Source organism: Zootoca vivipara, chromosome 1 (assembly GCF_963506605.1).
Source record: "Zootoca vivipara chromosome 1, rZooViv1.1, whole genome shotgun sequence".
Taxonomy (NCBI): Eukaryota; Metazoa; Chordata; class Lepidosauria; order Squamata; family Lacertidae; genus Zootoca; species Zootoca vivipara.
Genome location: NC_083276.1, coordinates 119282640 through 119305081, shown reverse-complemented (window position 1 = coordinate 119305081; position 22442 = coordinate 119282640). Strand labels below are relative to the sequence as shown.

The window sequence follows — 22442 nt, the reverse complement described above, 5'->3', positions numbered from 1 at the left end:
GTGTGTTTGTGTGCCTGCGAGATTGCAAGCTTTGGCAAAAAATGAGAATTGTGTGTGCACTTTCTTTGGTGAGTGGCACTTCCTCTCTGTGTGAGTGGTTAGAATGCTATACCAGGTAGCATTTTACACAATCCTGTCAGAGCCGTGATGTCTTTTTATCCTCAGTACCGTGGGATGTCAAAAAGCCTGCTCTTTGTCAGCAGGGAATAAAAACTTGCTGACTGTGAGCTGGGCAAATCCGAATAGGAAATTGGGAGTCTGAGTTTTTCTTCTTGGCATTGTTGCAGCTTTTCTTGCTGCCCTTTCTTTCTTTCTTTTTTTAAATTTCCCACAGGCCCAGCATTACATTAGGTGAATAGTTTTGCTGTGCAGTCAGCAAGTTATTCACGCGGCTTTTCCAGCTACAGCAGGAGCAAGTGCTGTAATTTGCTCTTCAGCTGAGCATGTTGGAGCTTGAATCAAAACCATCTTCTCTGTGAAGTAGGCAGAACTTTCTAATTAGGAGACGGTATTTTTAGAAAATGGGGGAGAAGGAGGGAAACCATCTAGGTCAAAACGTGAGCCCATTGTGTGGAAATGCATTGGGGGGGGGGGGGTAGCTAGATACTTTGATTTTAAACTTCTCCTACCCCGCCTCCTCCACAAGCTCAGGATGGAAAAATATATAGAACCAAATGATATATATATTTTTAACCACCACCACCAGCAGCCTCTCAAAGGATCTGCTGGTAAGCTGGCAAGCTGAAATTGCTCTGACTTAACAATGGCTAGTATGGGGTTGAATTTTCCCCTTACAATAGTTATTTTTACTGATCAGATCTTTTAAGTCGTGCTTAATGTGAACCACCACTCAGCCCCAGAAATATGTGAAGCTGAATATTATTTATTTTGCTGTTTCCTATATCCCCTCCCCCGTCAGACTTATTGATGTTTCAGGGATGTACTGGAATATGGAATGGAATTTGAATGCTGGAATGATATCTATCTATCCTGTAGCTGGAATTCCACAAGGGGATTCTTTCTCCACCTAGATTTTATGCAATCTGGTTTGCGCTGGAAGCTGAATGATAAAGGGCTATCTTAAATGCTTAATTCCACCTGGGTGTCTTTGACATGTCCTAATATTATTTTAGAAAAAGGTGTTGGGTTCATTTCCACCCCCAGCAAAATTCAACCTATGTCAGAACGCCATAGCCATCGGTGGCTGCGTACAAAGGACACATAGCTGCCAAGTCTCCTGTTTTCCCCGGGAAACCCCCGTTTTTCCAGCTGTCCCCTGCCGAAAAAACGGATTTCTTTTTTCCCGGTTTATTCTGGCGCGGCAGCCATTTTGGAACTGGGCGGAGCATACTCAGAAGCGACTTTTGATGCTGCTCTGCCCAGTTCCAAAATCGCTGCAGCGCGACTTCTGGTGCGACGACCATTTTGGAACTGGGCACAGCAGCATCAAAAGTCACTTCTGAGCATGCTCCGCCCAGTTCCAAAATGGCTGCCGCGCTACTTCCGGTATGCTACTTTCGGTCCGGTCCCTTATTTTTCAGAGAGGAACTTGGCAGGTATGAGGATAACTTCTCAGCGTTTTGGCAGTGGGGTGTTGCCCCCAATTGAAATGCCTGTGCAAACGTTCATTTTTGTGTGTCTGGCGATGATCTTGGGTTAAGTCAGTTTTGTGTACAGTATTTTCTTAGCAGAGGAAGAGGAGTATGTTATAAGATAACCATCAATGGGAAGATGACTCGGACTGCCGCTTAGCCTTGAGTTTCTTAAAGTCCTTGGACACTGGCCATTTTGGAAGGCGCTCAGAATCTCGAATCAAATTAGAATCCAGCGCGCAGTCTCCTCCTCAGTCCCCTGTCAGAATGTAGGGAACAATGAGCATGTGGCGGAACTTGACTCTTCTCTGCTCCTACACTGGCAATTTTACTTGCTGTTGTGGTGAGGACTCTGTTGCATATGTGACGACACCAGGAAATGTGAACCCCACATTGTCACCCACCACTGCAAACTTCTAGCCCTTCCTTCCAGTGATGGCTGGTGCGTATTGGGACTGATAGCGTGGAAAGCAGAAGGGGGCCAACTCAGTGGAGTCTCGACACATAGGTCGATGGACAACCTATGGCTATCTGGATTTTGTTGGACTTCAGCTCTCACCAGCCTCCATCCAGCATGGGCAATGGCCAGGGATGATGGGGTCTGCAGTTCAACAACTTCTGGAGGGCATTTCTAAGGCACCCGCTAAGCTTAGGCAGAACACTCCTAATGTCTCTCTCAATGGAATCAATAAAAAATACTTAAGGATGGAATAATCATTTTGGCGTGTCCATGAATCTTAGCTGCTAGAATCTCATTTGCAACCTCTGGCTCAGAAACATGGGTGGTGCTGTAGAGTGGCAATAGGATTATTAAGAAGTATGTCTCATTTCTTTGCACGGCACATCTGCGGAGTGTCTCTCGCATAGCAGCTTTCACTCTGATTTATTTCTGCACTTCTGGTTTGTTATGCACAAAGATTAATTCATTGACACTTGTTGTATGAAATTCAGAGGGGGGAAGGTGAAAAAAGTGAAAGGTAGAGGAGTTTGTAGAAGGGGAATGCAGTGGTGCCTTTAATTTTGCTTCCCTCACCACGTCAGAATTCCCTATGGACACGCCTCAGTCGGCACTGATAGGTTGGTGAGGCCTGCCACTTAAGCAGGGCCCCGCCCAGTGCTGACAGCGCAGGGAGGTGGCAGTGGGGAGGGTGCCAGTCTCCGACCCTTGGCCAGGTTACACAGGGCACAGGGCCCGGCTGTAACGCCGCCTACCAAATAAGGTAAGCAGGCTTACCATTTTCTTCTTTTGACTTTATTTAATATTTAGGAATATTTAATATATAGTTTAGGAGGGAATCACATTATTTCTTAATCCCATTTTATTCTTAGCAGCAACCTGGGCTGGTAATAATAATAATAATAATAATAATAATAATAATAATAATAATAATAATATATTATTTATACCCCACCCATTTGGCTGGGTTTCCCCAGCCACTCTGGGTGGCTTCCAACAGAAAAATAAAATACAACAATTTATTAAACATTAAAAGCCTCCCTAAACAGGGCTGCCTTCAGATGTCTTCTAAAAATCCGGTAACTGTTTTTCTCTTTGACATCTGATGGGAGGACGTTCCACAGGGCGGGCGCCACTACCGAGAAGGCCCTCTGCCTGGTTCCCTGCAACTTGGCTTCTCGCAACGAGGGAACCGCCAGAAGGTCCCCGGTGCTGGACCCCAGTGTCCAGGCAGAATGATGGGGGTGGAGATGGACCGAGGCCATTTAGGGCTTTAAAGGTCAGCACCAACACTTTGAATTGTGCTCGGAAACATACTGGGAGCCAATGTAGGTCTTTCAAGACCGGTGTTATGTGGTCTCGGCGGCCGCTCCCAGTCACCAGTCTAGCTGCCGCATTCTGGATTAGTTGTAATTTCTGGGTCACCTTCAAAGGTAGCCCCATGTAGAGTGCATTGCAGTAGTCCAAGCGAGAGATAACTAGAGCATGCACCACTCTGGCGAGACAGTCCGCCAGACTAAGGTCTCAGCCTGCGTACCAGGTGGAGCTGATAGACAGCTGCCCTGGACACAGAATTGACCTGCGCCTCCATGGACAGCTGTGAGTCCAGAATGACTCCCAGGCTGCGCACCTTCAGGGGCACAGTTACCCCATTCAGGACCAGGAGTCCTCTACACCTGCCCGCCTCCTGTCCCCCACAAACAGTACTTATGTCTTGTCAGGATTCAGCCTCAATCTGTTAGCCGCCATCCACCCTCCAACTGCCTCCAGGCACTCACACAGGACCTTCACTGCCTTTACTGGTTCTGATTTGAAAGAGAGGTAGAGCTGGGTATCATCCGCATACTGATGATCTCTCCCAGCGGCTGCATGTAGATGTTAAAAAGCATGGGGGAGAGAACGCTGAGGCATCCCACAAGTGAGAGCCCAGGGGTCTGAACACTCATCCCCCACCACCACTTTCTGAATACGGCCCAGGAGGAAGGAGCGGAACCACTGTATAACAGTGCCCCCAGCTCCCAACCCTTCTAGACGATCCAGAAGGATGTTATGGTCGATGGTGTCAAAAGCCGCTGAGAGATCCAGCAGGACTAGGAAACAGCTCTCACCTTTGTCCCTAGCCCACCGGAGATCATCAACCAGTGCGACCAAGGCAGTTTCAGTCCCATGATGAGGCCTGAATCCCGACTGGAAGGGATCTGGAAGGGTGTGCCTGGAGTTGTTCAGCAACCACTCGCTCAATCACCTTGCCCAAGAATGGAAGATTTAAAACTGGGTGATAGTTGGCCATATTGGCCCGGTCCAAAGATGCTTTTTTAAGAAGTGGTTTAATAACCCCCTCTTTCAATGGATCTGGGAAGGCTCCCTCACAGAGAGAAACATTCACCAACCCATGAAGCCCATCACCCAGCCCTTCCCAGCTAGTTTTTATAAGCCAGGATGGTCAAGTGTCAAGGAGACAGGTGGTTGGTTTCACTCGTCCAAGTAGCTTGTCCACATCCTCAGAAGTAACAGATTGGAATTGATCCCACACAACTTGACTAGACAGGCCTCTAACACTCCCCCGCCCTGGCCTGCTCCCATGGTGGAGTCTACCTTTTCCCGAATCTGAGCGACTTTATCTGCAAAAAACTTTGCAAAATCGTTGCAGGAGATCATGTGGCCCGTACTGGGCCCCGATGGAGCAGGTGGTTCCACTAAACTGCGGACCACCTGGAAAAGTCTCTTGCTGCTGTTTTCTGCAGATGCAATAGAGGTGGTGAAGAAAGTCTTCTTCGCTGTCGCTACCACCACTTGGTAGACTTGACATTGAGCTCTAACCCGTGTCCGGTCAGATTCAGAATGAGTTATCTGCCACCGGCACTCTAGCCTTCTCAGTGGTTGTTTCATTGCCCTCAGATCCGTGGAAAGCCACGGAGCTGTCCGGGCTCCATGCAATTGGAGAGGGCGCTTCGGAGCCAAACACTCAATAGCCCTGGTTAACTCCACATTCCAGCGCGCCACCCGGGAATTGGCTGAAAGGCCATCAACATCAACATGGCCATCAACATGGGATAAAGCGTTCCCCTACCACTCTCTGGAAACCATTTGGATCCATTAAGTGGCGGGGGCAGACCATCCGAATCAGTCCCACCTCCCTGCAGAGGGGAAGAAGTCCAGTTGCACCAGGTAGTGATCTGACCATGGCACTTCTTTAGTTTTACTTTTACTTAGTGTCAGACCACCAACATCCATAGAGGTAAACACAGGTCCAAGGCATGTCCGCGGCTATGAGTAATTTGCCCACCTGGCACCGTGGTGCTACGTATCCCTTCGGCGCCCCCCCCGCTCCGTTTCCCAGTGCGGCTGCCACAGGCGCTGCTGCGTGGTGGGCGGGCAGGCACAGCGCGGTTGCCGTGGGCGCAGCTGCGCGGCGGACCGGCCGGCCGGCCAGCGGGCCGGCGGGCGCATCTCACGGCGCCCCCTGGCGGCCCTGCGCCGTGGTGCCCTGCGCCACCCAGCTTGACCATAGGGCCGGCCCTGTTGCCCACAACCTCAAAATGAGCCATATGGTTTTCAGTGAATTTGCATTGTTTTCTCACTACATAATTACTCATTTCACATGTCCAGTGAAAAAAACCTATTTGTTAACTTACCATATTAAAGTAGGATAAAGATGGGTGTGATTAACTACAGTGGAGCCTTGGTTCTCGAATGGCTTAGTTGTTGAACAAATTGGCTCCTGAAAGCTGCAAACCCAAAAGTAAGTGTTCTGGTTTGTGAACGTTTTTTGGGAAGCCGAATGTCCAAGCGCAGCTGATGCGGCTTCCAACTGAGTGCAGGAAGCTCCAGCAGCCAATCGGAAGCCGTGCCTTGGTTTTCGAATGGTTTTCGGAGTCGAACGGACTCCCGGAACGGATTAAGTTCGACAACCAAGGTACCACTGTATTCAATGTCTGTAGCCAACACCAAGCCCCTGTGATTTGGGGCAGAAGTTGTATGAACATATCAAGCAGCCTTAAACCACAAAGCATATGGCACCCCCCCACACACAAAAAATCTTGGCAACTGCAGTTTGCTAAGAGTACTTGTAGCTCTGTGAGGGTAAACTATAGTTCCCATTATTCTTTGGAGGGCATCATGTGCTTTAAATGTATGATGTGCCCACCACCCAAGTGAGACTGTGGGTCTCTTTAGTTCACTGTGTGTTTCTCTTTCCATGGTTCCATCTCTACATTTATTCTCTCCATATCTTCATCTTGTCAACTTTTCATTCAAGCCGTTTCACCTTCTCTCCATGTTCTTTTCTCCATGTTGTTGTTGTTGTTTAGTCGTTTAGTCGTGTCCGACTCTTTGTGACCCCATGGACCATAGCTCGCCAGGCACTCCTGTCTTGCACTGCCTCCCGCAGTTTGGTCAAACTCATGTTCGTAGCTTCGAGAATACTGTCCAACCATCTTGTCCTCTGACGTCCCCTTCTCCTAGTGCCCTCAATCTTTCCCAACATCAGGGTCTTTTCCAAGGATTCTTCTTTTCTCATGAGGTGGCCAAAGTATTGGAGCCTCAGCTTCACGATCTGTCCTTCCAGGGAGCACTCAGGGCTGATTTCCTTAAGAATGGATAGGTTTGATCTTCTTGCAGTCCATGGGACTCTCAAGAGTCTCCTCCAGCACCACAATTCAAAAGCATCAATTCTTTTCTCCATCCTTAAAGTAATTGCTCTTGAGAAGGGATGTGGATGTTAAAATGCCGATTTCTCTAGGACGTCCAGCTCATGCCAAGACGTATCCTGTTACCTTTTGTATGGCAAATCAGTTTAACGGGTAAAGGGGAGATATTCTCGCTTCTCAAATGTGTCTTAGGGAACAACGATTTGGTAGCCAGAAAAATGGCTGCTAGTAATTGCCCAGGGGCCTTCAGATCAGTGATGGGGAAAATGTGGACCTTTAGATGTTGGTTGGGCTGCCACTCCTATCGAATCCGACCGTTAGCCATGCTGGTTTTGATAGGAGCTGGAATCCAACACAATCTATTTCCCTATTCTTGCTTTGGATGAAGCACAGTCTGGAAACTAGAAGGACAGGAAAGAAGAAGCAGTGCTTGCTTTTACTCTCATCCACCCCGTTAATAAAAAATGCTTAAAAAATAAAAAAAGAACATACTGGAGGGCGTTCTTGGTAAGAGAATCTGGGTCATGTCCTCCTCTCTCTCTCCTCTGTTTCTCATATTCCCAGCAATTTTGGTGAGCGATGATTCAGTCATCTTGGTAAAAAGCCATTGGGTAGGTCCTGAGTGAATTCTCAAAGGTCAGCTTCTTTCGCTAATATAAGCAAGCAGAAGATGCTGCTGCAATCGCTGCTTGAAGAGAGCAAGCCCAATGCTTATTGCCCTCAGCATCTCAGCAGTCTTGATATTATATTTACTCCGAGAAGTTGCTTTGGCAGGAAGTCATATTCCGAGGCAAACCCAAACCCAAATAAATGAGAGCCTGGCCTGTTTTCCTTCACTGTGCAATAAGACAATTCCACCTAGTTATTAGCTGGCTTTTTCTGCCACCTAGCGGGAGCACACTAAATTCTTTAAAGGAAATAATTGCAGAAATTCTCCACAAGTCCCAACTTGGCCACAGAATCATAGAGTTGGAAGGGACCACTAGGGTCATCTAGTTTGGAGTCCAGCAATCTTTTGCCCAATGTGGTGCTTGAGCCCACAACTCTGTTCCTGGGGAATAGCAACAATAGATCTTGTGCTCTCAATGGAGGCAGGAGAGATTTGGCCTCCTGTAAAAGCCTCATAAAAAAGGGAAACGGTGAGGTCATTATCATTGCCATTCATACTCCAGAATATGATATAATTTTATTTTAAATATCAGCGTCTCACCTCAGAAAGGATATTGTAGAATGGGGAAAGGTTCAGAAAAGGGTCACCGGAATGATCCCTATGTGGAAAGATCACAGCGTTTGGGATTTTTTTTTATTTTAGAGAAAAGGTGACCAAGAGGTGAGATGCCGAAAGTTTATAAAATTCTGCAAGGCATGAGGAAAGTGAGCAGAGAGAAGTTTTTCTCCCTCAGAATAGAATAGAATAGAAATTTATTGGCCAAGTATCAACCATACTTGGAATTTTGCTTCGACTACATTGCAATGTAAGAAAAACGTACCTCATACAAACACTGTTCCCCTCACAATACAACAGCACAGCGAAAAAACAACATGCCACCAACTGACCTCCCTTTTGCCCACAACTACAGATTCAACAATTTGATGGCACAAGGAAAAAAAGCTATTCCTGTGCCTAGACGTTTTTGTATATAGAGTCCTGTACCGATGTTCGGATGGTACCGTGTTTCCCCCTTTTTAAGACACCGTCTTATAACTTTTCCATCCCCAAAAACCACAGGGTGTCTTATTTTCGGTGGGGTGTATTACCTGTATTTTTTTTATTACCGGTACGTTTTTTATTAAGGTATGATCTGCCCGACTTCATTCTGCATCCCTCCACACTGCCCACTATTGCCCTGGGGTCAACTCACAAACCCCCAGCTTCTCTTCTGCCTGGAGAGAGGGATTCATCCAGGAGTCTTTTCCAATGCTCCACGCTGCAGCCGCCAGTTCTGGGCGGCGGGGAGGCAAGCCTCCTCGGCCAGGCCAGGTGGAGGCCGCTGGCTCAGGCTTTCTGGCTGGCCCAGGAGGGCGCTCCAAGTGCTCGGCGCTGTGGAGCGCTCGGTGCGCTCCATGCTGCAGCCGCCAGTTCCGGGCGGCGGGGAGGCAGGCCTCCTCGGCCGGGCCAGGTGGAGGCCGCTGGCCCAGGTGCTCCGCCCGGCCTGGCCCGGCGCTGCGGAGCACTCGGCGCGCTCCACGCTGCAGCCGCCTGAGGGAAAAGAAGCTCGAGGGCGGCGGCGGCTCCTCAGGGGCTGCTGGCTGGGAGGCAGTTCCGGGCTCGCTCCTTCCTGTATACGGAGCCCAAACTCCAAGGAGGCGGAGAAAGCGACCTGGCTGCCTGTTCCTCTGCGTTTGCTGCGGCTCCTTGCACCTCCCCGGGGCCAAGGCGCCCAGCGGGAGAGAGGGAGAGGGAGAGAGGAGGCGGCGAGCAAGGAGCTTCCTTCCCTTCTCGCCCACCTTTTTGACCGTCCCACCCCCGGGCAACCGGCCACCTCTGTTTGCCTCAGCTGTCGCACACCCTTTCCCCGCTGCGTGCCCCGGCTGGAGGAACGCGGGCAGCCGGCTGGGGAAGAAGGGGCAGTTGAGGGAGGGGAGAGCGGCGACGGGGCAGCTGGAGGTGACTGAGGGGAGAGAGCCCTGGTTTGGGCAGGGCGGTGGCCGGCGGGGCGCTTTTCCTTCGCGAGGTGGGCGCTTCAAACGGCGTTTTTAAACGCCATTTTCCCTCCTCAGGGCTGACTTTGCTGCGTTCCTCCTACGCGTGCGCTCCAGCTGAGCCAGGAACAACTAATTCCCGCGCTCCAGCTGATCAGCACCTCCCTGTTCTTGCTTTGCCCGCGCCTGGGCGCTCTGAGCGCTCCACGCTGCAGCAGCCAGTTTCAGGCCCCGAGCTGGCAGACATGGAGGTATGTCTTATTTTCAGGGTATGTCTTATATTTCTCAAATGCTTAAAATTGCTTCCCTGGCTTACTTTATGACTACGACTTAAAAAAGGGGAAACACGGTAGTAAATCAAACAGGTGATGACCAGGATGCGAAGGGTCTACAGCAATTCTCCCTGCTCTCTTCCTGACTCGAGCGGCATAAAGTGTCTCTATTGGAGGCAAACTAGCACCAATCACCCTCTCTGCAGTTCTTACTGCTCGTTGGAGCCTCTTCTTATCCAGCTTAGAGGCTGTACAATACCAGACAGTAATGGAATTACAGAGAACAGTTTCAATAGTACCTCTATAAAATTGGACCAGCGATTCTCGGGGCACTAGAACTCGTGGACATGCAATGAAGCTGAATGCTGGAAGATTCAGGACAGATGAAATAAAGTACAGTGCACAGTTAAACCACCAACTTGGGTGGTTTTAGAAGAGGGTTGGACAAATTCATGGAGGATAAGGCTCTAAATGGCTACGAGCTGCGATGCCTATGCTCTGCCACCACAGTCAGAGAGAGTAATGCTTCTGAATACCAGTTGCTGTAAACCACAAGAGGGGAGAGTGCGTTTGTACTGAGGTCCTGCTTGTGAGTTCCCCACACGGTGCTGGACTAGATGGGCCATGGGCCGGAAGCAGCACCCTCCTCTTCTGTTCCTTTGTCCTCTTATTCCTTTCAGAGGTTGCTAGGAGTTGTAGCTTTGTGATGGGTAAACTACGGTTCCCAGGATTGGTTGCATAAACAGCCAATGTTCACTAGCAGGGCCGGCTCTAGGGGTAGGCTGGGTGGCGCAGGGTGCCAGGGCGGCAGGGGGGCACCACGCGGCGAAGCCGTGCTGCGTGCTGCACCCGCCCACCAGGGCGAGGGTGCTGGAGCGATCTCTGTACCACGGCGCCAGGGCGCCCGACATGCTTGAGACGGCCCTGTTCACTAGCCCCTGCCCTGATAGGTAAAGGTAAAGGACCCCTGGACGGTTAAGTCCAGTCAAAGGCAACTATGGGTTTGCGGCGCTCATCTCACTTTCAGGCCAAGGGACCCGGCATTTGTCCACAGACAGCTTTCTGGGTCATGTGGCCAGCATGACTAAACTGCTTCTGGTGTAATGGAACACTGTGATGAGCGCACAGAAACACTGTTTACCTTCCTGCCACAGTGGTAACTATTTATCAGCTCGCACTGGCGTGCTTTCAAACTGCTACCGTGTTTCCCCTTTTTTAAGCCGTAGTCATAAAGTAAGCCATGGCAGGATTTTTAAGATTTTTAAAATATAAGACATACCCCGAAAATAAGACATAGGTCTACCTGCAGGGTCGGCGCCCAGCAGCGAAGGTGGGAACGGGGCCGAGGACGCCTCTGGCCAAAAGTTTAGGGGGTTGTCGAGAAGTTCCATTTGGCGGGGGGGGGGGAGTTGGAGGGAGGGAGGCACTGCTGACTGGGCTTGTTGCTTCTGTTTTCTTTTCACGTTGTTTGTTCCTGTAAAATGGCAACCCCTGGGCGAAAGCAATTGATCCTCGCCTATGTTGCTTTCCGGGGTGGTGGGAGGGGGGAAAGAAAGAGGGAAAAGATGTCGGCGGGGAGAGAAAACGCGTGAGTCCTCTCCCTTTCTTTCCTGCTTAGCCAGCTTGTGGGCAGGCCGAAGCAATCGAGCCAACGTCTCTAATAACAGAAGCTGTTCTGTCATTAGAGACGTCGGCTCGATTGCTTCGGCCTGCCCACAAGCTGGCTAAGCAGGAAAGAAAGGGAGAGGACTCACGCGTTTTCTCTCCCCGCCGACATCTTTTCCCTCTTTCTTTCCCACCACCCTGGGAAGCTTCCAGGCTGCTTACTTGATCCGGTGGCCTGCCGGGTCAGCACTGATCAGCGCTGCACGGAGCACCGGATCGAGGATCCGGTCTGCAGAGTCAGCGCTCAGCAGCGCCGTGCTGGATTGAGGAGGCGATGCTCCGTGCGGCGTTGCTGGGCGCTAACTCTGCAGACCGGGTCCTCGATCCGGTGCTCGGCGCAGCAACAGCCAAGCGCAGCGCGCCGAGCCGGCCAGCACCCTCACCCTCGCCACTGCTGCGGGCACAGGCACGGGCATGTCCCCCACCGGCGCCAGCCTCAGCAGCAACGCCAGCAGCAATGCCTGCATGGTGCAGCTCAGCCCCACGGCAGCCCCAGCGCTCCCGCTCCAGCCACCTGCATGAGCCATGCTCTACGGCCTCGGCCCCCCGCTCAGCACCGCCAGCAGGTCCACCGCAGCGTCGGGGGAGGAGGGGAGGAGGGACTTTTCTGCCTATGCCATCCGTTCTCGGCTTGGTTTGCTTAGCGTCGCCTTTGTCATATGCCACCATTGTCGATTATGTCCTCCGGTTTCACAGAATTGTGGAATTGGAAGGGACCACGAAGGCCCTGCAATGGAGGACTATTGTGCCTCCAACTCCCCCCTGCCAAATGGAACATTCCCGACACGCCCCCCTTAAACTTTTGGTCAGAGGCGTCCTCCTTGCTGTGCGCCCTGAGCTAGCGGGACCCAGCAGCAGCAATGCTGGCCGCGGTAAGGAGGGGTACTTACAGTAATAATATTTTTTTTAAAAAGACACCCCCCGAAAATAAGCCATAGGCGTATTTTCTTGAGTAAAATTAATATAAGACGGTGTCTTAAAATGTGGGAAACACGGTAGGTTGGCAGGAGCTGGGACCGAGCAATGGGAGCTCACCCCGCCGCGGGGATTCGAACTGCCGCCCTTCCAATCGGCAAGCCCCAGAGGCTCAGTGGTTTAGACCGCAGCGCCTGTCACTTGGTGGGTTGTTATTATTATTGATTTTGTTTCCCTTTCCTTTCTTTCTAACACCTGGCCTCCTGTGATTGAGGGAGACTAACTTTGGAAACAATTTCTCTTGCTTCTTTCGATCCTACCATTTTATTTATTTGTTACTTTTGCTTTTCATAGTTTTAAAAAACAGTTTAATGATAGCTATGTAAGCCACTTAAAGTATATGTGCGGATGACAGTACATGTGCAGACGACAGCTTCATGAAAAGGAGTGGGGTGTTCTGGCTGTGGGCATGGGGAAAACCCAACAGATAATGCACATTAAGGGGGAAGACATCGCTGGCCACTCTCTGATGTGTACAGCAACAAGCAAATGCAACTTGAGACAAAGTGAGGCGGTGTGTGTGTGTGTGTGTGTGAGACCTCTCTGCATTTTAAGACACTAAATGCAGGGGTCAGCAAACTTTTTCAGCAGGGGGCCGGTCCACTGTCCCTCAGACCTTGTGGGGGGCCGGACTATATTTTGGAAAAAAATATGAACAAATTCCTATGCCCCACAAATAACCCAGAGGTGCATTTTTAAATGGAAGGACACATTCTACTCATGTAAAAACATGCTGATTCCCGGACCGTCCGCGGGCAGGATTTAGAAGGCGATTGGGCCACATCCGCCCCCTGGGCCTTAGTTTGGGGACCCTGCACTAAAGTGTACATAGACTAAGGCTTCATAAGCATCACACTTTTAAAGCACCCCCCCCCCACCCCAAAAACTGTGTTAAGGTTGCTGGGAGTTAGTGACAACAGCTGTGCGGGTGCTGCTAGCCCCCAAATGAAAAAAAGCAATAACCCCGACAAGGGAAGAATGGCAATCCAAACTGCTGGACTATGCCGAAATGGCAAAACTAACTGGGAGACTCAGGAACCAAGAAGACAAGGACTTTGTGGGGGGGAAATTTTATAATTTACTTAGGAAACCGTTGTAAGCAAATCAAAACTTTAGCTGGACTATAAGAATGGCTTGTGAAGTAACAAAGATTACAGATAATCTAGAAAAATGAAAATAGTGGAGAACGTATTGATATGTAGTCTTAATTATTGAAAAAAGGACCAATGTAGGGGATGGGGGGAAGTCACAAGATTCAGAGAATCTCTCAAAACGAATACACAAATTGTATGATTGTAAATTTTTATTGATTTCTTTAAAAAAAAATTAAACTACCGGGGGGGGGAGAGGTTGCTGCGAGTTGTAGCTACATGGTGGGGGAAACTACAGTTCCCATGATTTTATTGGGGGGGAGTGGAATGGGCTTTAAATGTCTGGTATGTCACAATCTACATTTAGCAGCCTGTAACTTTGTGGTTTATTTGAAAGCGAGCTAGAGAACTTTAACTCAGAAACCTCTGTTTCTGTTCTGAACAACTTCATTTCTGAAGGTGACACATTAAGTGAGCCATAGTCCCGCATGCCAAACATCAGAGGACAGAGCAGAAAGAGGGGTGGCTGCTTGTGTAACAGGAACCATGAATTATCCGCTCATGCTAGGAATCAGAGCTCAAACAACCAGGTTAGATGTTTGTTGTTGTGCAAGCCAAGAAATGAGAGTGTGGGTAGGTAATAGTTAACAACACATCTGTTTCACTTTTTGTTGCTTTCACAATTGGCAGAAGAGCTTTACTCGAGTTAGGGTACAAACTCCAGGGCTAGATCTAGACACATCAGAAAAAGTTTCAGGAAAACAAGTTGTAAACCTCATAATGGGAAATCACATTGCCGAAAGACGGCACTCTGCAGCGCCACCTGGTGTTGCAGTGATATAACACATTTTAAACGCTTTTTTAAAACTAATGTAGCTGAGTCCCAACTTAGAGCTATTACCTTTCTTTTCTTTTTTCTAAATAAAAAAATAATAAGCCATGACTCATGGTTTGTACGCAGCAGGAAGCCAGAATCCATTCCTGCATGTAGCAAACAAGTGAAGAAGCACATGCACCTCACTAGGGGTTGTCATTCTGTCGCCATCTCTTTCTCCCGTGTAGTAAAATGAAGCCACTTACATTGCCTTCTGTTCTCCTTTCTTTTAGAACTAGATACCGAAGAGGTTGCCTGCACGCAGAATGGCCAGGTGTATCTGAACAGAGACATTTGGAAGCCGTCCCCATGTCAGATTTGCGTTTGCGACAGCGGAGCCATTCTCTGTGATGAGATCCAATGTCTCGATGTGCTGGAATGTGAAAGTCCGCAGGTCCCTCCAGGAGAGTGCTGCCCTGTGTGCCCAAACACAGGGCGCAATGGATTTGAAGGTGCTATTGGTAAGATTGCTTCGAAAGTGATAATCGGGGCCAGTTGCATGCTGGAATATATAACATCTTCACTGAGACATGCACACACTTGCCTTAAAAAAGCCAATGCAATTCTGGGCTGCATCAATAGGAGTATAGCATCTAGATCAAGGGAAGTAATAGTACCACTGTATTCTGCTCTGGTCAGATCTCACCAGGAGTACTGTGTCCAGTTCAAGAAGGATACTGACTTAGTCCAGAGGAGGGCAACCAAAATAGTCAAAGGCCTGGAAACAATGCCTTATGAGGAATGGCTTAGGGAGCTGGGTATGCTTAGCCTGGAGAAGAGAAGGTTAAGGGGTGATATGATAGCCATGTTCAAATATATAAAAGGATGTCATATAGAGGAGGGAGAAAGGTTGTTTTCTGCTACTCCAGGGAAGCGGACACGGAGCAATGGATTCAAACTACAAGAAAGAAGATTCCACCTAAACATTAGGAAGAACTTCCTGACAGTAAGAGCTGTTCGGCAGTGGAATTTGCTGCCAAGGAGTGTGGTGGAGTCTCCTTCTTTGGAGGTCTTTAAGCAGAGGCTTGACAGGCATATGTCAGGAATGCCTTGATGGTGTTTCCTGCTTGGCAGGGGGTTGGACTGGATGGCCCTTGTGGTCTCTTCCAACTCTATGATTCTATGATTCTATGAGTCAATGTGGCACGGGAGATGGGCACTTGTGCATACTCACCACACCCAGAACACCTAGAATGGGCACCACCAAACTTGGCCCTCCAGCTGTTTTGGGATTACAACTCCCATCATCCCTAGCTAACAGGACCAGCTGTCAGGGACGATGGGAATTGTACTCCCAAAACAGCTGGAGGGCCAAATTTGGGGATGCCTGACCTAGAACCTAGGGAGCAGTGCAGCTGTATGTGTTTATGATTCATGTAGTCTTTCCTTTGCAGAACAGGCAATAGTCAATTCAGTCCATCTGGTAAGGATATGTTTGTATCAGTCTATTTCCAGTCTCAAGTCTATTCTGCCCTATTGCTGCACAAACCCCCCTCAGTTGTTGTTGTTGTTGTTGTTGTTATTTCTATAATATAATATAATATAATATAATATAATATAATATAATATAATTATTAACAGTGCTTCCCCCTCAAAATAATGTTTAGGGGTACTCTAATTTTGACTCAAGAAACCCACCATTTTATAGTTCAAATCGGGAAAAATAAATACAGTACAGTGGTACCTCTGGTTACGAACGCTCCTGGTTATGCACGCTGTGGGTCACGAGCTCCGCTAACCCAGAAGTAGGTGCTCCTGGTTGTGAACTTTGCCCCAGGATGTGAGCGGAAATCGCGCGCCGGAGGCGCCATTAGCAAAAACACGCCTCAAGTTAAGAACAGTTTCCGGTTACGGACGGACCTCCGGAATGTATTCTGTTCGTAACCAGAGGTACCACTGTAAATGGACAAAAGTACAAAGATTCACAAAATGTTTAAGGGTATGCGTACCCCTGCATCCCACCCACCCCCGAAAAAGCGCTGATTATTATTATATTAAAACACATTTACTCAAAAGTTACCATACAGCTTTGTCCACTGCCATAATATCACAGAGTAACCACTTCAATCCTTAGTCCCTCATCACTGTCCTGTCGACTTGCCAAGTACCCTCAATAGGAATCCAACTACTGATCTGATTTTAAAATGTATTTTCTCTCAGAATATCCATTTCTAGAAGTGTTTTCCCCCTCAAAATATATATTTTAACACACAGAGAGTTGAAAATAGCGTCAGGCAGGGCTGGTCCACACATGAGGCCAGGCTGGTAGGGTACACTAGAGGCAGCAGATCCCGATTGAGATCTTTCTCCCCCTCCCCTTGCCTCACCCCTTCTTCCCTGGTGAGGGGGGGGGGAGGAAGCCATTTTGGGCTCCACCTCAGGTGTCAACATGTCTCGGGCCGTCCCTGTTGTTGGGACATACGGAAAGCACAAAAACCAGGGGGATCATTCGGTTATGATCCACACATTAGTCTAAGACGTGTGGTTCAGGAAGTTGAGGCTCAAGGAATTCACAACGATAAAATGGCTCAAGCAGACTTAGGTGGAGATATGACTATGCACCATGTGTGAATATGGTGGTGGTGGGGACACACAGTGTAAGGGGGAAGAGAGTATAGAGAACCTCCCCCTCTCATCAGGAGCAGTTCCTCCCCAAGCAGCCATGAAAGTGTGGGGTCTGAAGGGGATAGTCAGGAAGCGGAGAGAGAGTGCCAGGTCTCTGGCAGCATGGGAGAGCCCCTGCTCCACAGGCGGGAAGAGAGAGAGACGGAAAGGGGGGACAGAGAAAAGACGGAGCGTAGACCCTTTCCCCCAGCATCGGAATTACGGAGGAGGAGAAAGGGGAGGAGATTCACTGTCCCAAGGCTATTATGTTGGTCAAAATCGCGCAAAGGGGCAGTGCCGGATTCTGGATCGGAATGAGCAGACATGCATCCAACAGCTCATTACACTGTAAATAGAGTGCACCAATAAAGACTGTTAAAAGACAAGCATGTGGAAAGTCGTTACTCTAGAGTAGTCGCAACAACCCCTGACACACAGTTTGGTGCAGTAGAGGCTGGCCCATTAGAGCGAGTGAAGCATGACCCCGTCAATCTCAGTCTGTCTTCAGCTAGCCCCCCACCCCACCTGCCTTCTTACTAAAAACCAATCCAGGGGGCAGCACTGCCTCCAAAGGCATACCCTCCAACATTTCTCCGATGAAAACAGGGACGTCCTATTCCATAAAACCCCACCCATCTGACTGGGTTGCCCCAGCAACTCTGGACAGCTTCCAACATATATAAAAACATAATAAAACTATACGAGGCTGCCTTCAGGTGTCTTCTAAAGGTTGTATACTGTACAGTCATACCTCGGTTTAAGTACGCCTCGGTTTGAGTACTTTCAGTTTAAGTACTCCGCGGACCCGTCTGGAACGGATTAATCCACTTTCCATTACTTTCAATGGGAAAGTTCGCTTCAGGTTAAGTACGCTTCAGGTTAAGTACAGACTTCCGGAACCAATTGTGTACTTAAACCGAGGTACCACTGTAGTTACTTATCTCTTTGGCTCGAGGGTCGCATAACTCCATACCTTCCAATGTTTCTCTGGTGAAAATAGGGATGTGCTAAGGAAAAGCGGGACCTTCCAGAATCAAATAAAAAAAGCAACGGGATAGCTTTTGTAAATCTGGAACTGTCCCTGGAAAATAGGGACTATCCACCAAAGACCCAATGATAGCTCATGTGGTCCATGCTTGAAGTTTTAGGCTATATTCCCAGCCACATATAGCTTCAGATCCTATCTTCCCTCTTTTCCTCTGGCAACTGGACCAGTGTTTACTCTGTCCTAGATTGTTTCCATGGTAGTTACTCCCCCCCCTCCAGAATTGCTGCCCTGCCGTGCGGTTCATTCTTTATGGAGAATCCGTATGATATCAATGTCACATCATTGCAGTCTCTTTCCTTTTAATTTTGTATAGCAAAATGGTGCAATCTGGCAGGAGAGAAAAAAAAACTGTAATTAAAGTCTTACCCGCCCCCACAACCTCCCATAGAAAGCGAAACTGACAATGGGAAATTAAGAAAGGCTATTCAAGGATAATTAAGAGGCTATTCATTACCAGTCCTTCAGCTGTGGCCAACAAGAAACAACAGTGAGGTCAGGCCTTGCAATCAGGAAGTGTTTCATTAACATTGAAAGGACTTTTGTCGGAATGAAGTTTACTCCTGGATAAACTTTATAAAAGGGCCTTGGTTGTGGAGGGAAGGCATCGTTGGATGATATGGCATGTCGTTCTAATTCCATTTCCACCCAGTTACAGAGAAGCAGTGCCTCAGCGGTGTAAGAGTTCTAGTGGGGAAGCAATGCCCGCCAGATTATTGGCCGGAATGGCAGCAATTTTGTGGGGAGGTGGCAGCAGGGGATTGCGCCTCCCCCCCCCCAGCAGGTGAGTTGCCGCTGCTTCCTCAGAGAGGGAAGAAGAGAGGTGGCTGTGAGCACTAGCGGAATCAAACTGGTATTTCCGCTGGCGCGTTTGCACCATGCAGACCTCTGCTTTGCCTCTCCCTCTCCCTCCCAGGAAGCAACAGTGACTCAACTATTGGGAGGTCAGATGTGCAGTGGTGCCCCAACATGGCATCTGCTGTTGGGGTCCCCCTACTGAGCATGTGATGGTTTGCAATAGGCATAATCCTGGCTAGACTGGAGAGCTGTGATGCACTATATCTATTTTCATGCAAGAAAATACAAAAGTATGAAGAACAGATGCGTTAGACTAAACCAGGCATGTCCAAAGTCCATTCTGGGGCCCTAATTTGGCCCGCCGGTCGATGTAATCCAGCCCCTGGCAGTATATGTCTATACAGTGGTACCTCTACTTACGAATTTAATGCGTTCCAAACGCACATTTGTAAGTCGAATCCCATAGGAATGCATTGGGAGAAAAAAATTGTAAGTTGAAGTAACCCTATCTAAAAATTTGTAAGTAGAAAAAATCCTATCTAAACCACATCCAAGATGGCGGACGGAGCTCCGTTCATAAGTAGAAACATTCGTAAGTAGAGTTATTCGTAAGTAGAGGTACCACTGTATCCCTGTGGAAAAATCCTCGGCAACTTCAGTCCTAAAAAAAGCTCAACAACTTTGCAGCTAAACCCTAAAAAAATAAAAACGGAACAACTTCTGGGTCAAATTGCAAAAAACAACAACAACTCAACAACTTCAGTCCTAACATGCCCTCATGCATGTTAGCTTCATCAAATGTGGCCCTCTTTATTTGGGCACCCCTGGACTAAACCAATGCTACTGTATTTACTCGAATGTAATGCACACCTTCTTTGGCCAAATTAGGGTGCACATTCAATTTGATGGCACCAGCAAATTTCAGTTTCAAGGTTTTGAAAATTGAGGTGCGCATTAGATTCAATGGTGCATTAGATTCGCATAAATACAGCACTTTCTTACAAAATTCAAACCATACAATTTGTGGTTTTTTGTTTTAAAACAGGAAAGGGTTGTTGAACTGCTGTCTTGGTGATATAGTTCATTTCCTTTGTATGCCCCGAGGAACATAAACTGGGTATTTTACTAATTGTTAAGGGAAAGACCTGCAGCAGAAGGAAATATTTGAATTTCTGACCTTCCTTTATACTGGAAGCAAACCAGATTGTGCTCAAGCATGCCTGGCTTGTGTGCCGAGTGCTGTATTTTTCCCGTGTATAAGACGCCCCCATGTATAAGAGGCCCCCTATTTTTGGGGACTCCAAATTAAGAAAACACCCCTCAGCACTACCTATGTATAAGACGAGCCCCAAATTTAAATCTATTTTTTGGGTTTAAAAAACCCCCTAGTCTTATACACGGGAAAATACGGTAATTCTACCGTATTTATATATATATTTATTTGCCATTTAGATTACTTTTGATGACTTGGAGTATGAACAAGAGATATACAGCTGGTTATTGGATGATGAAGCAATAGGACAAGATATGGCATGCTTTAATAAGCAGATGGGTTGTGAATTTCACAGGTTTCAGGCCAAAGGCTGCAAATTTCACTCACACAAGCGGAAAGAAGATGATGCCAAAGCTGTTGACTGCCTGAATGCTTTTAAATACATTTCTCAACACCTGCCTAAGAATTATATTATGGTTTGACTTCACTTCTGGGCATGTGCTTATAATTAGTATGCATGTTAGAAGTGGCTGGTGCTAAACAGGTTTCCAGCCAGCTGTAGCTCTTGCAAAATTCGATAAAAATGATGATGGGAGGTAGTATTTAGAAAACATTTATTGAATTATTTGTGCTTGCTGGCCAACTTTTGATTGCTAGGTTTAAAGACAAAATATAAATGTTAAAGGAAGCATTCAAGGATCAGCACATAGCAGATTCTGTCTGTAATCCTATAAACGCTTACTTGGAAGTAAGTATCCTTGAACGCAATGGGGCTATTGATTAAACATACATAGGATTGTGGTCTGAGTGCAGGTTTGCAGAGAAGAGTTTTATGCAAAATTGCTTCATCTGTGATATAAGCAAAATAAAATTCTGCATTCTTGAAATAGGAAGTATCTTCCCGCAGGATGGCTTAAGCAATTTTCCAGGTTCATTCAATAAAGCACACATTTATGCAACTGTCAAAATTAGCAACCTGAGCACCAAATAAAGACTGGGGATTTCTGCATGTGACATTCCTCCTCTCCTGCGTTTCCACTTTTCCTCCTTGCATCTTGGCTCCTTTGTTCTCTCCTTTCTTGGTAGCAACACAGACCTTTCTTGGGCCCTTGCTTGAGACTTTCCCTCTTTCTCCATGGCTGCTCCCATTCCATTATTCATGTAACGAAATTCATGCATTTGCCCCTCAGGCCTGTGTTTCTTCCCAACTTTCTCCCCTCAGGCCTCTACTTCTTAAAACGCTTGCCTTTTTATCTCCTGTTTGATTCAGCCAACTGGTCTTTTAAACCCATGAACGTGCTGGCAACTCCAATCACTGTTAGCAGCATGAGAGAAGCTGCCCTGCACATGTTGGAATTCTGATTTTTCCAGGGTTCTGAATTGTGCAAAAGCCTCTATGACTACACAGAAGACAGAAATGGTTGAGAAGTAGAGTTAAAGCGTACCTGTATATTCGCCGCTCCGTGCATGTTTAGCAAAGTCACATTCTGAATGCCTGAATATAGCTCAGAATTTCATCATGGAAATCATTGTCTGTATATGTGCTGGGAACCCACCTAGGCTAATTTCTCTTCTCTTCTCTTCTCTTTCCTTTTCTTCCAGGTAGAGGACGGAAGGTAAGCATTCTCACTTTTCTTTACCTCCCTCAAGCGCTTTGATGGTAATTTGAAAAAAACTTCAAGGAACCTTAAACAGCATACCTCTCACAAATTAATTACAGTGGTACCTCGGTTTTTGAATGTCTCTGTTGAAGAACATTTCAGTTTTTGAACGCCGTAAACCCAGAAGTAAATGCTTCAGTTTTTGAATGTGCCTTGGAAGTCGAACATGCCACGCGGCTTCGGCTGAGCGCAAGATCCTGAGGCCTAGCTGTCAGCTATTGAGTTTTCGGTTGTCAAACATTTCAGAACTCGAACGGTCTTCCGGAAGGGATTGCGTTTGAAAACCAAGGTACCACTGTAATGTGCAAGAGGAAACACAGGGAAGCCACTGAGATCTTTCAGGATTTACGTAGATAATAGAGATTCCTTAGAAAGGCAGGAACAAGTGATAGATACAGACTTTCTGCTGCTGGTACAAATAAGCTGCAACTATTGAAGTCATAGTGGGAGGTCTGTTGGATTTTAAACACAGCAGGAAGTCATAGCACACGGGCTGAAGGATATGTATACCCCTTCCTTCAGTAAATATTCTGAAGGCAAGTACAAAGAAAACAGTTTAAATGATGGAATGGCCTGTCATAACAATATAATCAAAAGCAGAACAGGTAGTATAGAACAGATATGTCCAACAGGTCGATCACAATCTACCGGTCGATTGCGGGGCGTCCCTGGTTGATCCTTGACAATCGTGTTATCCAGGTCAATAAGCCAAAAGAAGCTCAACAACTTTGGGTCTTCCTCTCCCAAGAAAGTTTAACAACTTTGGTCAATACAATGGGTAGATCACAGCCAATTTTTTTTAGTGGGATTAGATCATAGTCTCTTCGAAGTTGGACATCCATGGTATAGAACAAGCGTCACAGAGCAGAATAAAAACTGCATTCAACTGATATTTAAAAAAGG

General features: G+C 47.6%; 1 protein-coding gene across 1 annotated transcript in view; it reads left to right on the top strand.

Moving 5' to 3' along the window:
• COL5A2 (collagen type V alpha 2 chain) overlaps window positions 1-22442 on the top strand; it is a 186812-nt gene that overhangs the window by 66725 nt on the left and 97645 nt on the right. Inside the window, exons 2-3 of the mRNA XM_035135854.2 lie at window positions 14452-14679; window positions 21481-21494. Coding sequence (XP_034991745.1) covers window positions 14452-14679; window positions 21481-21494 — 242 coding nt within the window. The remainder of the gene's footprint in view (window positions 1-14451; window positions 14680-21480; window positions 21495-22442) is intronic.